The sequence below is a fragment of the Ictidomys tridecemlineatus genome, chromosome 5 (assembly GCF_052094955.1).
Source record: "Ictidomys tridecemlineatus isolate mIctTri1 chromosome 5, mIctTri1.hap1, whole genome shotgun sequence".
NCBI lineage: Eukaryota > Metazoa > Chordata > Mammalia > Rodentia > Sciuridae > Ictidomys > Ictidomys tridecemlineatus.
Genome location: NC_135481.1, coordinates 17,637,971 through 17,654,925, shown reverse-complemented (window position 1 = coordinate 17,654,925; position 16,955 = coordinate 17,637,971). Strand labels below are relative to the sequence as shown.

General features: G+C 41.6%; 1 protein-coding gene and 1 long non-coding RNA gene across 4 annotated transcripts in view; both read left to right on the top strand.

Annotated features, from left to right (window-relative positions):
* Window positions 1-16,955, top strand: part of Slc24a1 (solute carrier family 24 member 1) — a 43,142-nt gene that overhangs the window by 13,400 nt on the left and 12,787 nt on the right. The window contains exon 3 of one of the 3 annotated variants that reach the window (XM_078049449.1): window positions 13,003-13,140. The exons of the other annotated variants lie outside the window; for them this stretch is intronic. Coding sequence (XP_077905575.1) covers window positions 13,003-13,140 — 138 coding nt within the window. The remainder of the gene's footprint in view (window positions 1-13,002; window positions 13,141-16,955) is intronic. 3 annotated transcript variants of the gene reach the window in all.
* Window positions 2,000-12,488, top strand: LOC144377718 (uncharacterized). The gene is made up of 2 exons (XR_013438739.1): window positions 2,000-5,681; window positions 11,099-12,488. It is a non-coding gene; the product is annotated as an uncharacterized LOC144377718 (long non-coding RNA).

Here is a 16,955-nt window from a genome sequence, read left to right as displayed (position 1 = left end):
GGTGTGCTTTGCTCTGACGGGTGGAGAATGAACCAGAAGAAGAACAGATCAACAGGCAGAAGCCTGTTGCATGTGTGTAGGCAGAGGAAGGGAAAGACCAGGCCAAATCTGAGAACTTTCAAGAACTAGGTCTGATGGCTAATCGGTGTGGGTGTGGGTTCTGAGGGAGGGAGAGGGAGGAATCTGGGAAGTTCCAGGTTTGCAGTACAGCGGAACATGGGCTCAGGGGAGACTGCTCAGTGAAGGGCCACAGGGAAGCGTGTTCCTTCTTGAGTGTGGCCTGGGTGCAGGCAGAACTGACTGAGGACTCAGGATATGTTTGATAAATGAATGTTTAAGAAAAGATCACAGACTAAAGTGTGTGGTACAGGAAGTGCATAATGTACATTCTAGAAAAGAAATTGCTACATCAGTGGCAGATAGAAACTGGAGGTCAGGAGAACAAGCCTCTGAGTGCCTGCCACAGTTTTCTACCCCAGGTTCCCATAAACAGCAGCAAGAGACCCATTCCTCACTCCCAGCCAGAGGCATCTCCCGTGCTAAGGTATTTGGCTGACATGACACACTTATGGGTTTCCTCTCCCCCTTTGCTATTTTAGTTTTGTAAAGAGAAGGTGAGAGAGATTAGACTGAAGAAAGAGGAGGGAGGACAGTGTGACATGAGAGGCAAATGTAGCAATGTGTGCAGATACGGGATATTCAGAAAGGAGCTCCTTGTCAGAACTGCTAAATGAAAACTGGATGCAGTATTGCAGGCCTATAATCTGGCAACTGGGGAGGCTGAGACAGGAGGACTGCAAGTTTGAGGCCAGCCTTAGAAACTCATCGAGTCTCTCTGTCTCAAAATAATAAATAAAAAGGGCTGGAGATATAGTGCCTCTGGGTTCCACCCCTAGTACCAAAACCAAAACCAAAACCCTGCTAAATGGACCCCTGGGCCACACCCAAATATAGACACTCAATTACATCCGGTTGAAATGTCAATAATTTTAAAGAGAGCTACTAAAAAATACAGATTTGACCTCATTTCCCTATTTATGCTGGAAAAAGACCCCTCTAAATGGAGATTTGGGGATCAGGAAGGTTCTGTGACAATTTTTAAGAATATGCATGAGTCTGTCATGAACTCTTCATGTCAATTTTCTCATCTATCAAAATAACAGTAATAATACTAGCCCTGTTTATTTCACAGTTGGCATTACTGATTAAGAAAATGTAAATAGTTTTAGAAATTTAGAGTGCATTCTGAGGTTAGCCATAAGTGAAGAACCCACAGAAAAATATTTGACTTGAATAAATTTGAATGGCAGAGAAGTCATTAAGGGTGTGGTACCATGGGGCAAAGATCAGTCTCTGGCCCCTCTGTGGACAGAGCCAGCTGTCCCAAAGGATAAGCCTGACCCTCAACATTTATTTGCCTCTAAAGAGAATTCACTGGGTGAGAGTCCAACAAGATATCCCAGTAATCTTAAAGGTGCATCGTGAAGCAATTAGGGGGATTTCTTAAAATGCATAGTGTTCACTTTTTTTTGTAAATTACTTTTTTATATATATATATTTATTTATATATGATAGTAGAATGCATTAAAATTCTTATTATACATATAGAGCACAATTTTCATATCTCTGGTTGTATACACAGTATATTCACACCAATTTGTGTCTTTATACCTGTACTTTGGATACTAATGATCATCACATTCCACCATCATTTCTAACCCCAGGTACCCTCCCCTCCCCTCCAACCCCTCTGACCTTTCTAGAGATAGTCTATTCCTCCCATGCTCCTACTCCCTATCCCATTATGAAGCAGCCTCCTTATATCAAAGAAAACATTTGGTATTTGGTTTTTCAGGATTGGCTAACTTCTCTTAGCATTATCTTCTCTAACTCCATCCATTTACCTGCAAATGCCATGATTTTATTCTCTTTTATTGCTGAGTAATATTCCATTGTGTATATATGCCACTTTTTTTATCCATTCATCTTCTAAGTTGGTTCTACAGTTTAGCTATTGTGAATGGTACTGCTATAAACATTGATATAACTGTGTCCCGGTAGTATGCTATTTTTAAGTCCTTTGAGTGTAGACAGAGAAGAGGGATAGCTGGGTCAAATGGTGGTTCCATTCTCAATTTTCCAAGGAATCTCCATATTGCTTTCCACATTGGATGCACCAATTTGCAGTCCCATCAGCAATGTATGAGTGTGTCTTTTCCCCACATCGTCGCCAACACTTATTGTTGTTTGTATGCAGAATAGCTGCCATTCTGACTGGAGTGTGATGATATCTTAGAGTGGTTTTGATTTGCATTTCTCTAATTGATAGTGATGATGAATATTTTTTTCATGTATTTGTTGATTAATTATACATCATCTTCTGAGAAGTGTCTCTTCAATTCCTTGGCCCATTTATTGATTGGGTTATTTGTTTTTGTTTTTATTTTGTGTGTGTTTAGGTTTTTGAGTTCTTTATATACCCTAGAGATTAGTGCTCCATCTGATGTGTGAGGGGTAAAGATTTGCTCTGAAGGTGTAGGCTCTCTATTCACCTCACAGATTGTTTATTTTGCTGAGAAAAAACTTTTTAGTTTGAGTCCATCCTATTTATTGATTCTTGATTTTAATTCTTGTGCTATAGGGGTCTTATTAAGGAAGTTGGGGCTTAATCCCACATGATGGCGATTAGGGCCTACTTTTTCTTCTATTAGACACAGGGTCTCTGGTTGTATGCCTAAGTCCTTTATCCATTTTGAGTTGAGTATTGTGCATGGTGAGAGATAGAGGTTTAATTATATTTTGTTGCATATGGATTTCCAGTTTTCCCAGCACCATTTGTTGAAGAGGCTATCTTTTCTCCAATGCATGTTCTTGGCACCTTTGTCTAATGTATGCTAATTGTAGTTTTGTGGATTAGTCTCTGTGTCCTCTATTCTGTACCATTGATCTGCCAGTCTGTTTTGGTGCCAGTACCATGCTGTTTTTGTTGCTATTGCTCTGTAGTGTAGTTTAAGGTCTGGTATAGTGATGCCACCTGCTTCACTCTTCCTGCTAAGGATTGCTTTAGCTATTCTAGGTCTCTTATTTTTCCAGACAAATTTCATGACTGCTTTTTCTATTTCTATGAGGAATGTCATTAGGATTTTGATTGGAACTGCGTTAAATCTGTATATTGATTTTGGAAGTATGGTCATTTTGATAATATTAATCCTGCCTATCCAAGAGCAAGGTAGATTTTTCCATTTTCTAAGGTCTTCTTTGATTTCTTTCTTTAAGGTTCTGTAATTTTCGTTATATAGATCTTTCATTTCCTTTGTTGATTCCCAAGTATTTTATTTATTTATTTATTTATTTCGAGGCTATTGAAAATGGGGTAGTTTTCCTTTCTGAGGATTTGTCACTGATGTATAGAAATGCCTTTGATTTATGGGTGTTGATTTTATGTCCTGCCACTTTGCTGAATTCATTTACTAGTTCTAGAAATATTCTGGTGGAATTTTTAGGGTCTTCCAGGTATAGAATTATATCATCAGCAAACAGTGCCAGTTTGAGGTCTTCTTTTCCTATGTGTATCCCTTTAATTTATTTTGTGTAATTGCTTTGGCCAGTGTTTCAAGAACTATGTTAAACAGAAGTGGTGAAAGAGGGCATCCTGCCTTGTTCCAGTTTTTAGAGGGAATGCCTTCAATTTTTCTCCATTTAGAATGATGTTGGTCTGGGGCTTAGCATAGATTGCCTTTATGATGTTGAGATATGTTCCTGTTATCCCTAGTTTTTCTAGTGTTTTGAACATAAAGTGGTGCTGAATTTTGTCAAATGCTTTCTCTTAGTCTATTGAGATTATCACATGATTCTTATCTTTAAGTCTATTGATGTGATGAATTACATTTATTGATTTCCATATGTTGAACCAACCTTGCTTCCCTGGGATGAATCCCACTTGATCATGGTGCACGATCTTTTTGATATGTTTTTGTATTCGATTTGCCAGATTTATATATATATACATATATATATGTATATAATATATATATTTTATTTCTTCATTTTTATGTGGTGCTGAAGATCAAACCCAGAGCCCTGAATGTGCTAGGTGAGCGCTCTACTGCTGAGTCACAACCCCAGCCTTAATTTTGGAAGTGCTGCTTCTTTTTCTATTTCTTGAAATAAATTGGGGAATATTGGTATGAGTTTGGAAGTGCTGCTTCTTTTTCTATTTCTTGAAATAAATTGGGGAATATTGGTATTAGTTCTTCTTTAAAGGTCTTGTAGAACTTGGCTATGTATCCGTTTGGTCCTGGGCTTTTCTCAGTTGGTAGACTTTTGATGGCATCTGCTATTTCATTGCTTGAAATTGATCTGTTTAAATTGTGTATATCATCCTGATAAATTTGGGCAAGTTATGATTCTAGAAATTTGTCGATGCCTTTGATATTTTCTACTTTATTGGAGTACAAGTTTTCAAAATGCACGGTGCTCGCTTTATATTCAGACTGATTCTTTCTACTCTGACTCATTCATTCATTCATTCATTCATTCAGCAATGTATGTCCAAGCACTCAAGTCTTTCCTGTCATTTAAAACTTGAATTCCACCTACTGCAGAAGCATTCCAGGCCCTCTTAGCACAGAATGTTCATCTCTGACTTTTGTGTCATGAACCACATTCCGCTTTGTTTTGCATCTGTTATATTTGTCTCAATTCCTTTCTGGATAAAAAAAAATCCAAGTCCTAGACTTCATTTATCCCTAAAGTCAATAGCATGACACTATATAAACAGCAGATACTCCGTAAATAAGAACTGAATGAATGAATTGGATGGGTGGGTGGGTGGCCTTGGATCAGGTACTATTTCTGTCTTTTCTGAGCTGAACAAAGAAGGAAGTGTAGTGTATACACTTCTGGTTTAGCAGTGGAGGTTGGTGGGGGAGGGAAGCAATGGAAGGTGAAGAATTACTGGGGCAACCATTAGTGATCTGCTGCTTGAAGTCAGTACTGGAGGCCCCTTGAGAGTATCTACTCATCTGGCTCACCTTTACTGAGCACTTACTGTGTACAAGATACCATGCCACAGGTAATAGAGATGATTATAAGTTCACTGCATGGCAAAAAAAAAAAAAAAAGAAAGAAAGAAAGAAACAAGAGTCTAGCTGGGTAGACAATGCATATGTGTGAAAAGTTAAACAATGAGTTCAAATAGTATTTCAAGGTTGTGAATGCAAAGTAGCAAACTACTGCAGGCTGAATGCTTTTCTTTGTCGTGCGTGAACGGTCCAGGGCTGTCCCACTTCCTAGCTGGCTGCTCCATACTGCCCACAAGACACTAGCTCTTATCTGATCACACAGTTGGATTTTAATATCACAAAATGTGCTCACTGTTGCTATGCAACATTTGAAGAGAAACATATAGTCAGCTGGATTAAGAGTGGTAGGGCTGGAGGCTGGGTTGTGGCTCAGTGGCAAAGTGCTTGCCTAGCACATATGTCACTGGGTTCAATTTGAGCACTACATAAAAATAAACAAATAAAATAAAGATATTGTGTTCATCTACAACTAAAAAAAAAGATTTGAAAAAAGAGTGGTGGAAGGGCTGGGGTTGTGGCTCAGTGGCAGAGCACTTGCCTTGCGTGTGAGGCACTGAGTTTGATTCTCAGCACTATGTATCAATAAATAAAATAAAGGTCCATTGACAACTAAAAAATATATATTTTTTTCTTTTTTTTTTTAATTTTTAATTTTTTTTATTGGTGGTTCACAACATTACAAAGCTCTTGACATATCATATTTCATACATTAGATTGAAGTGGGTTATGAACTCCCAATTTTACCCCAAATGCAGATTGCAGAATCACGTCAGTTACACATCCACAATTTTACATAATGCCCAATTAGTAATTGTTGTATTCTGCTACCTTTCCTATCCCCTACTATCCCCCCTCCCCTCCCCTCCCATCTTCTCTCTCTACCCCATCTACTGTAATTCATTACTCTCCTTGTTTATTTTCCCATTCCCCTCACAACCTCTTATATGTAATTTTGTATAGCAATGAGGGTCTCCCTTCATTTCCATGCAATTTCCCTTTACTCTTCCTTTCCCTCCCATCTCATGACTCTGTTTAATGTTAGTCTTTTCTTCCTGCTCTTCCTCCTTGCTCTGTTCATAGTTGCTCTCATTATATCAAAGAAGACATTTGGTATTTGTTTTTTAGGGATTGACTAGCTTCACTAAGCATAATCTGCTCTAGTGCCATCCATTTCCCTGCAAATTCTATGATTTTGTCATTTTTTATTGCTGCATAGTACTCCATTGTGTACAGATGCCACATTTTTTTTTATCCATTCATCTATTGAAAGGCATCTGGGTTGGTTCCACAGTCTAGCTATTGTGAATTGTGCTGCTATGAACATCGATATGGCAGCATCCCTGTAGCATGCTTTTTTAAGGTCTTCAGGGAATAGTCCGAGAAGGGCAATCGCAGGGTCAAATGGTGGTTCCATTCCCAGCTTTCCCAGGAGTCTCCAAACTGCTTTCCAAATTGGCCGCACCAATTTGCAGTCCCACCAGCAATGTACAAGAGTACCCTTTTCTCCACATCCTCACCAGCAATGTACAAGAGTACCCTTTTCTCCACATCCTCGCCAGCACTTGTTGTTGTTTGACTTCATAATGGCTGCCAATCTTACTGGAGTGAGATGGTATCTTAGGGTGGTTTTGATTTGCATTTCTCTGACTGCTAGAGATGGTGAGCATTTTTTCATGTACTTGTTGATTGATTGTATGTCCTCCTCTGAGAAGTGTCTGTTCAGATCCTTGGCCCATTTGTTGATTGGGTTATTTGTTATCTTATTGTCTAATTTTTTGAGTTCTTTGTATACTCTGGATATTAGGGCTCTATCTGAAGTGTGAGGAGTAAAAATTTGTTCCCAGGATGTAGGCTCCCTATTTACCTCTCTTATTGTTTCTCTTGCTGAGAAAAAACTTTTTAGTTGAAGTAAGTCCCATTTGTTGATTCTTGTTATTAACTCTTGTGCTATGGGTGTCCTATTAAGGAATTTGAAGCCCGACCCCACAATATGTAGATGGGAGCCAACTTTTTCTTCTATCAGACGCAGAGTCTCTGATTTGATATCAAGCTCCTTGATCCATTTAGAGTTAACTTTTGTGCATGGCGAGAGGAAGGGATTCAGTTTCATTTTTTTGCATATGGATTTCCAGTTTTCCCAACACCATTTGTTGAAGATGCTATCCTTCCTCCATTGCATGCTTTTAGCCCCTTTATCAAATATAAGATAGTTGTAACTTTGTGGATTAGTCTCTGTGTCCTCTATTCTATACCATTGGTCCACTCGCCTGTTTTGGTACCAGTACCATGCTGTTTTTGTCACTATTGCTCTGTAATATAGTTTGAAATCTGGTATTGCTATACCGCCTGATTCACACTTCCTGCTTAAAATTGCTTTTGCTATTCTGGGTCTTTTATTTTTCCATATGAATTTCATGATTGCTTTATCTATTTCTACAAGAAATGCCATTGGGATTTTGATTGGCATCGCATTAAACCTGTAGAGAACTTTGGGTAATATCGCCATTTTGATGATGTTAGTTCTGCCTATCCATGAACAGGGTATATTTTTCCATCTTCTATGATCTTCTTCTACTTCTCTTTTTAGGGTTCTGTAGTTTTCATTGTATAAATCTTTCACCTCTTTTGTTAGGTTGATTCCCAAGTATTTTATTTTTTTGGAGGATATTGTAAATGGAGTGTTTTTCCTCATTTCCGTTTCAGAAGTTTTGTCGCTGATATACAGAAATGCCTTTGATTTATGCGTGTTGATTTTATATCCTGCCACTTTGCTGAATTCATTTATTAGTTCTAGTAGTTTCTTTATAGACCCTTTTGGGTCTTCTAAGTATAGAATCATGTCATCTGCAAATACTGATAATTTAAGTTCTTCTTTTCCTATTTTTATGCCTTTAATTTCTTTCGTCTGTCTAATTGCTCTGGCCAGTGTTTCGAGAACTATATTGAATAGAAGTGGTGATAGAGGGCATCCCTGTCTTGTTCCAGATTTTAGAGGGAATGCCTTCAACTTTTGTCCATTCAGAATGATGCTAGCCTGAGGCTTAGCATAGATAGCTTTTACAATTTCAAGGTACGTTCCTGTTAGCCCTAGTTTTTCAAGTGTTTTGAATATAAAGGGATGCTGTACTTTGTCGAATGCTTTCTCTGCGTCCATTGAGATGATCATATGGTTCTTATCTTTAAGTCTATTGATGTGGTGAATAACATTTATTGATTTCCGTATATTGAACCAGCCTTGCATACCAGGGATGAATCCTACTTGATCATGGTGCACAATTTTTTTGATGTGTTTTTGTATTCGATTCGCCAGAATTTTATTGAGGATTTTTGCATCTAGGTTCATTAGAGATATTGGTCTGTAGTTTTCTTTCTTTGAGGTGTCTTTGTCTGGTTTCGGAATCAGGGTGATGTTGGCCTCATAGAATGAATTTGGAAGAGCTCCCTCTTTTTCTATTTCCTGAAATAACTTGAAAAGTATTGGTATTAATTCTTCTTTAAAGGTTTTTTTAAACTCCGCTGTATACCCATCCGGTCCTGGGCTTTTCTTGGTTGGTAGTCTTTTGATGGCTTCTTCAATTTCATCCATTGATATTGGTCTGTTCAAATTGTGTGTATCCTCCTGACTCAGTCTGGGCAAATCATATGACTTAAGAAATTTATCGATGTCTTCACTATCTTCTATTTTATTGGAATATAGGTTTTCAAAATAATTTCTAATTGTCTTCTGTATTTCTGTAGCATCTGTTGTGATATTGCCTTTTTCATCCCGTATGTTAGTAATTTAAGTTCTCTCTCTTCTTCTCTTTGTTAGCATGGCTAAAGGTCTGTCAATCTTATTTATTTTTTCAAAGAACCAACTTTTAGTTTTGTTAATTTTTTCAATAGTTTCTTTTGTTTCAATTTCATTAATTTCCGCTCTGATTTTAATTATTTCTTGCCTTCTGCTACATTTGCTGTTGTTTTGCTCTTCCTTTTCTAGGGCTTTGAGATGAAGTGTGAGCTTATTTATTTGTTGGTTTTTTCTTTTTTTGAGGAATGACCACCAGGCGATGAATTTTCCTCTTAAAACTGCTTTCATTGTGTCCCATAGATTCTGATATGTTGTGTCTGTATTTTCATTTATCTCTAAGAATTTTTTGATTTCCTCCTTTATGTCTTCTGTAACCCATTGATCATTCAGTAACATATTGTTCATTTTCCATGTGATGTAGGATTTTTCCTTCCTTCTTTTATCATTGATTTCCAGTTTCATTCCATTATGATCAGATAAAATGCATGGTATTATCTCCACCCCTTTATATTTACTGAGGGTTGCCCTGTGGCATAATATATGGTCTATTTTTGAGAAGGATCCATGTGCTGCTGAGAAAAAAGTATATCCATTTGATGATGGTTGATATATTCTATATATGTCAGTTAAGTCTAAGTTATTGATTGTGGTATTGAGTTCTATAGTTTCCTTATTCAACTTTTGTTTGGAGGATCTGTCCAATGGTGAGAGAGGTGTGTTGAAGTCACCCATAATTATTGTGTTGTGGTCTATTTGATTCTTGAACTTGAGGAGAATTTGTTTTATGAATGTCGCAGCGCCATTATTTGGTGTATAAATATTGATAATTGTTATGTCTTGTTGGTGAATGGTTCCTTTTAACAGTATATATTGTCCTTCTTTATCCCTTTTGATTAACTTAGTCTTGAAGTCGATTTTATTCGATATGAGGATGGCCACCCCTGCTTGCTTACGAGGACCGTGTGCGTGGTATATTTTTTCCCATCCTTTCACCTTCAGCCTGTGTATGTCTTTTCCAATCAGATGTGTCTCCTGGATGCAGCATATTGTTGGATTTGTTTTTTTAATCCATGATATCAGCCTATGTCGCTTTATTGGAGAGTTTAAGCCATTAACATTCAGAGTTACTATTGATATATGGTTTGTACTTCCATCCATGTTTGATTATTTATCCTTTTTTAAAAAAAAAATTTAGTTTGTTTCTCCATGATTATTTTTCCCCTCGCCCTCTGTCTTTACCGAGGCACTTCCCTCTGATGGTTTTGGTTATTGTTTTTCATTTCTTCCTCGTGTAGTGTTTTGCTCAAAATGCTTTGCAATGCTGGTTTTCTGGCTGCAAATTCTTTTAACTTTTGTTTATCATGAAAGATTTTTATTTCGTTGTCATACCTGAAGCTTAGTTTTGCTGGATACAGAATTCTTGGTTGGCATCCATTGTCTTTCAGTGTTTGAAATACATTGTTCCATGACCTTCTTGCTTTCAGTGTCTGTGATGAAAAATCCGTTGTTAACCTTATTGGTTTACCCCTGAATGTAATCTGTCTCCTTTCTCTTGTAGCTTTTAATATTTTCTCTTTGTTCTGTATATTGGATATCTTCATAACAATGTGTCTTGGCGTTGGTCTACTGTGATTTTGTGTGCTCGGTGTCCTGTATGCATCTTCAATTTGTATATCTGTTTTCTTTTTTATTTCTGGAAAGTTTTCTGTAATTATTTCATTCAGCAGGTTACTCATTCCCTTGGTTTGAATCTCTGTACCTTCTTCTATCCCGATGACTCGTAAGTTTGGTTTTTTTATGTTATCCCATAACTCTTGGATGTTTTTCTCGTGATTTTTTACCAGCCTTTCTGAGTTGGCTAGACTCTTTTCAAGATGAAATATTTTATCTTCATTATCTGACGTTCTGGCTTCTACTTGCTCCACTCTGTTAGTGATACTCTCAATTGAGTTTTTAATTTGGTTTATAGTTTCCTTCATTTCTAAGATTATGGTTTGATTCTTTTTTATAATCTCTATCTCCTGATAAAGGTGCTTAACTTCTTTTATCTGTTTGTGTAATACATTCTCAATGTGTTCTTTCGCTGCTTGAATTTGCTGTCTCGTATCCTCTTTAAGGTTCCATTCCATCTGTCTAAGGTGTTCCTTGAGTTCTTTATATGACCGTTTTTCTGATGACTCTAGGTCCTCCTGAATATTTAGGCTGTCCTGCATTGTTTGTAAAGGTCCATTGACAACTAAAAAATATATTTAAAAAAAGAGTGGTGGGGACGAAGGGGCCATTTGGAAAAGCTTTACACAAGAATGCACACCGAATTTTCTGAAAAATGGATAGGATTTAGCCAGTCAAGAGGAATGGGGAAGGCATTTTAGGCAGGGAAGAGGGCATACACCAGGGAAGAGAAGTTGGAATGGACTAGGTATATTTAGAGGGCAGTTCATTTATTCGTTCATTTAATAAATATTTATTGCACTTTTGCTGTTTGTACATATAAATAAATTGGAGAAAGTGCTTTGAAGGAAAAGAACAGGCATCTATAAAAAAGAATCATGTTTAGCTGCCTGGAGGCAGGTGGCATTTCAGTGGAGACGAGAGGAGGGAAAGAGCATTACAAATGGGGGAAGAGGGAACCGTGATACAGGCTTCAAGGGGATCGGAGACAATGGCATATCCAGGAGCAGAAAGGCAGTTAGACTGGCCCTGGAGAGAGAGGGAAGGAGGGAGAGAGAGTAAGGTCTCTCCATGACATCTGACTCCTATGTTCTTGGGATTCCTGTTCCTATTTGCAGGGGAGCAGCAGTAGGATAACAAGAAGCTGCAGGTGGGCGCCATATGGAAGCAGCCCATTGGGGACATTGCAGAGTCTCAGCATACAGCCATAGACCAGGGCACTGTGGTTTTGATGTGAGGGAACCGGGCTGTGCTCCGACCTCCAGGGAGAGCCAGGAAGGAGGGGCTATGTTGTCAGGAACTCTCACCTCCAGAGTGTGTTTCCAGAAGGTGCTAGTTTGGGAGCTAAGTCCTGTGGGTCCCAGCTGGCCTCACGACTACCCTGCTGTATAACTCGGGTCTCATGTTGTCCATCTGCAAAATGACTGTTTGGACCAGTTAAACTCAAGCCTGGTTTCCAGTCCTAATGTGGTAGGATCGTTTCATATAAAAGCCTGGAGGTTTTAGAATGCCCCAGAACTAAGAGGAACTAAGAGGAAAATAGGAGAAGCGCTGGAGGTGGCAGGAAAGTATGCAATTTCTGAAAAACCGTATCTTACTGATCTTGTTCTATAGGGTATATGGACAGAATCATGGGGAACTTGAAAGGAGAGGCTGGGGCCTGAAACCCCTCCAAAGATCTCTAACCTGTCATGAAGTACTGCACCACTGCAGCCACTAGATGGCAGAAGAGTTCAGATAGAGAGGGATGAGGGGGTGGGAGAACTAGGCAAGCATTGAAGCATTGTCTTTGGAGGTTCTGATGCAAATCAGATATTTCTACTTGTGTCACTATGAATAAGTGTGTGTCACATCTGTGTACAGTAAAGATGTGTTTGTATGTGCCTGCCCATGATGGTTTCTGAGCAAGAAGACAGAAAATAAAACTGGACTAGGAATCAGAAGACCTGTGTGCTAGTGTGGCTCTTTTCATTCCCTCTCTATATGACCTTGGCATACCACCTAGCTTCTTTGAGGTTTCACTCTTTTTCTGTAGAAGGGGATCATACGCTGGCTTATCTCTGGGTGGAGTGATGATAAAATGCAATCATGCCCTGTGGCTTATAGAGTTGTACCCATGGGCAGGGGGTCTGCGTGGTGTGTGGATTAGGGTATTTCTAGAAGGGTATACTTACTTCCAGGGAGGTGCAAACCCTTGGTAAGGTGGCATCCTTAATACATATGGTCAGCTACTTGTCAAGACTTTGGGGAATTAGACAGGACATAGAAGAAGCCAGTTCTGGAAGAGTTGAGGGAAGGCTGAGAGAGGAAGCAGCGTGCCTCTCCTATTTGGAGACAAAGCAGTGGGGAGGCTCAGGATAAGGCTTCTGTGCTTTATCTCTGACCTCTATGGGATGAAGGCAGGTGAGGGAGATCTTCCTGTGGCTCTTCCCCTGGCTTGGGCAGAGTTCTACTGAGGCCTGTGCCCTCGCTGTGCTAACTGGAGGGAGCAGCTCAGCCTCTCTGCACAACAGCATCATCCGCTGCACCTTCTACCAGCTCATGATCCACAGCCTGGACCCCCTGGGGATAGGTAAGCAAGGCTTCCCCAGACCTGTGCATCTGACCTCCAGCAACTGGAAAACTGGGACTGAAAATCTGAGAGGCAGTGGTTTGGGGATGGGAAGAGGGTCAAGAGAAAAAAGTGTAAGTGGTGAAAGATAATCTGGGAGACAAGGAAGAGGCACCCCAGGGAACTCTCCAAGAGAGGGCCACCTGAGAGGTGAAAGCTAAGATCCTTGGTACACACATCCCACTACTTACCTGCCTCAGTGCCCCTTCCTGTAAAATCTAAAGGGGTTCACCTGCAGGCAGGCCATGAGTGCCAAGTGCCCTGCTCTGGCCTTGGTTGGGGCTAGCCCTAGCATCCTGCGCAGTATTTCCAGCCTGGCAGCTTGGGCCAGGATGACTAGCCAGGGATGCTTCTGGGGGGCACCTCAGCAAGGGCCCCACAACCCAGATGCTCTGATTGGTGTTCCCTTTGCTCTGTATTTGACTCTGGAGTCCTGGGAAGCTTGCTGATCCCTTCCCAATCAGGAATCTCAAAGCATACCCTCAGAGCTGCCAGGACCACTTCCGAGGTTGGCGAGGGTAAGCAGTGTCTAAAGAGCAGTGGGGTCCATGTTGATCTTGACAAATGATGGCAGCAGCTGAGACTCTCACTATCCTGCCTTCTGTCTCGACCTTCCCCAGAGAGCTGCCCCAGCATGCTTCTCAGGCTCTAATGGCTGTCTCTCAGATAGTCTTCTGCTGACCTTGGGCTCCCCCTTCTCTGGGGCTCTGATCCAGAACTGACAGCCCATGGAGAAGGCCCTCAGAGAAAGGTCAGCTGTTGGGAGAATGCTGAGGGGTCAGAGTGCCACTGAGTAGGAGGCTGAGGCCAGAGCTGAATATGACCTAAAAGAAGGACCTACTGTGTCCCAGGGAGCATTCTGACTGACATTTCTTATCTAAGGGGCTTAAATTTTCATCAGGCCCTGAAGAGTCCTCATCAGGGCCTGAAGAGTCCTGAAGACACAATATTGGGCATTAGGTGTTAAAACAAGTACACTGTACCGTGAACAGCGTATCACAGAAAAAGTGATGAAAGCCTCCTCAGAAATTCCTCACGGTGGGCCTCGGCAGGCACTGTGAAAGGGTCAGCTCTAGAAAAACAATAGCTCGGGGGTCCCAGAGCAGAGTTTGCAACACCCGCCAGCCTCTGGATGATGAGCGCTAGGGCTGGGCCTGGCCTGGCTCAGTGAGGGGAGTCGTGTCCCTCGGTCATGCTTGCCCACTGCTGGAGAGCGCAGACTCCAGACAAGTCCCGGAGATAGAGTCTCTTAAAAAGGACTGCAGGGCTCTCTGCCTGGGATACCTCTGTGCCCAATAGCTGCCAGCTGGCCTACTTGTCCTAACAGGATTATGGGATGTTCAGGCCAGGCCGAGGTCAGAGGAGATTGATGTTAAGGAGATGATCCGGCTGGGCTGGGAGTGGGGAGGGCATGTGAGGAGACAAGTGCTTGGGGAGCCAGTGACAGAGTTATCTCTGGGAAGAGCAGCCTGCTTGCTCCATCGTCTGAGGGTGTGGTAGGCCAGGACCCTTGAGGCAACTGACCGCAGGAGTGCCCTGGGGTGCAGTTCTGCTCAGAGACTCACCCTGATTCTGCACCCTGAGACTTGGTCCAGGAAGGGCTGGGACCTCGCAGGGCCTTTATTCCTAACACTCCCCAGATACGTGTTTGTGTGTCCATGTGCTGTTTCCAGATGGCCACCCAGATGTTTCCGTCCTTTCCAGGTGTTCCAACTCTCTCCACAGAGCTGATCAGCGGAAGAGTTGTCTCTTGTGGTCTGAAAGCTCACCTCCCGGTGAAGGGGCTTTTCCTCTCCAGGGTCACATGCCTCTGCTGGTGATTTCACTGGGATGAGTGAGAGAGAGTCCCAGTGCGGGGGACCCTGCTGCTGACCTGCTTTCCTCAGTGGCGTGGGAAATGAGAGGTGAGGGTGTGTGACGAGGATGTGAGGCAAAGGGAAACTTGTTTTTTCTCACCACTCCCTGCAGCCAACAGGGAGTTATCTAGAGAGGGAGAAGATGTTCTCAGCAACTGGGGGAGCTCTCTAGATAACAGCTACCCTCCTCTCAACAGAAGACTGCAGTGCTTGATTAATGCCAAGGGCCCTCTGGGGTTTTCTTGCCTCCTTAATCTGAGCTCCCAGTAGCTGCTGGGTGCCAGGACACTTTGGGGGACCATGGGTGTCATAGTGGTGGTTGTAGTCAGAGGCAGCTGCAGCTGAACCAACTCTGAGAACTTGGTAGACAGGTGGAGAGGAGGTAATTCCAGATCTGGTTAACTATTTCCTGTCCATCGCGGACGCTGGCAGAGGCTTTGATCCACCCAGCTTCCCAGACTCCTCAGTTTCCTTGCAGTGCCTACATCATGGACTAGAGGATCGCCAGGTCCCCTCTACCTTAAATCTGGGATGCTGGATCCTGTCACGGCAATGTTGTCTCCTGGGTGGGACAGCGCCCTCAACTACTGTTGTCAGTTTGTCTTCATCATTGTCAATGTTGTTCTAGCCAGAACTTAACGTAGTGATTTCTAGGTACCAGGCCCTATTTAAACACATTCACGAATAAATTAATCTAATCTGTTGATATCTCTGGAAAATTTTTACAGATGAAGAGTCTAAGGTACAGAGAAGTTAAGGAATATCCACCTAGGTCCACAGCTATCGTGTGAGTGGCAGGTCTAGGGTTGACACCCATGTCATTAGGCTCTAGAATCCATGCTAACATAACAATATGAGTGAAGCATTTTGCAGCAATTAAAGCACTTTTATTTTTTCTCATGGACCCTCATATCGTACTCCAATTGTGTCATGGTGGTGGCTTTTTATAGAGGACTCAGGCCTAGATACTCTGCTTTCCCAAGCAACCCAGTGCTCAGGGGCAGAGCCAGAGAGACCCCAGGGCATCGCACTGCTTTCTAATTTGCCTTCCCCTTCCCTCTTTCCTTGTTCCAGCTACACAGCTGGGAGGAGCACCTTCCTGAGCTCCAGCTTCTCGGTCTCTGTCATTCCTTCCTTTCCCACAGTGAAATTACATGCATGAAGTACTCTGCGTCTGTTGCATGGTGGTGCACAGCTGTAATCCCAGAGACGTGGGAGGCTGAGGTCGGAGGATCACAAACTTTTTTTAATTAAATATTTATTTATTTATTTTTAGTTTTAGGTGGACACAATATCTTCATTTTACTTTTATGTGGTGCTGAGGATCGAACCCAGTGCCTCACACGTGCTAGGCAAGCGCTCTACTACTGAGCTACAACCCCAGCCTGAGGATCACAAATTTGACGCCAGCCTCAGCAACTTAATGAGATCCTGAGCAATTTAGTAACACCCTGTCTCAAAATAAAAAAAAATATATAAATAAATAGGACTGGGGTTAACAGTGGAAGAGCATCCCTAGATTCAACCCCCAGTGAAGTGGCACCCTCTTTCTCCACAGAAAAACCCTCTTCACCATCGATGATTTTAGGACTGTCAGCAAAAGAGTCTCCACAAAAGAGTCCTGTGTAGATAAACTTCCTATTTTCGTGTTGCCCTGTTTACTGGGTCACTGGCAGAGAAGATACCAGCCCTCCAGGTGCTGGACACCCCCTTACTAGTTTTTCACAAATGTATCCAGTATAGTACTTGAAGAAATGTGCAAACAAGGCCTCTGGCCTTGAGCTGGGCTTCACAGAGATGTCTACATTTTTAAGATAAGTTACCAATTGAGCTCCATGGTAACAGCTGGCAGGGGGAGGAAAGAAAGGGGACAAGAGGCTCTCCCCTCTCAGGTGTTGTCCTTGAAGAGTTAACTTGCCCAGAACAGTGAAAGAAAAAGCTGC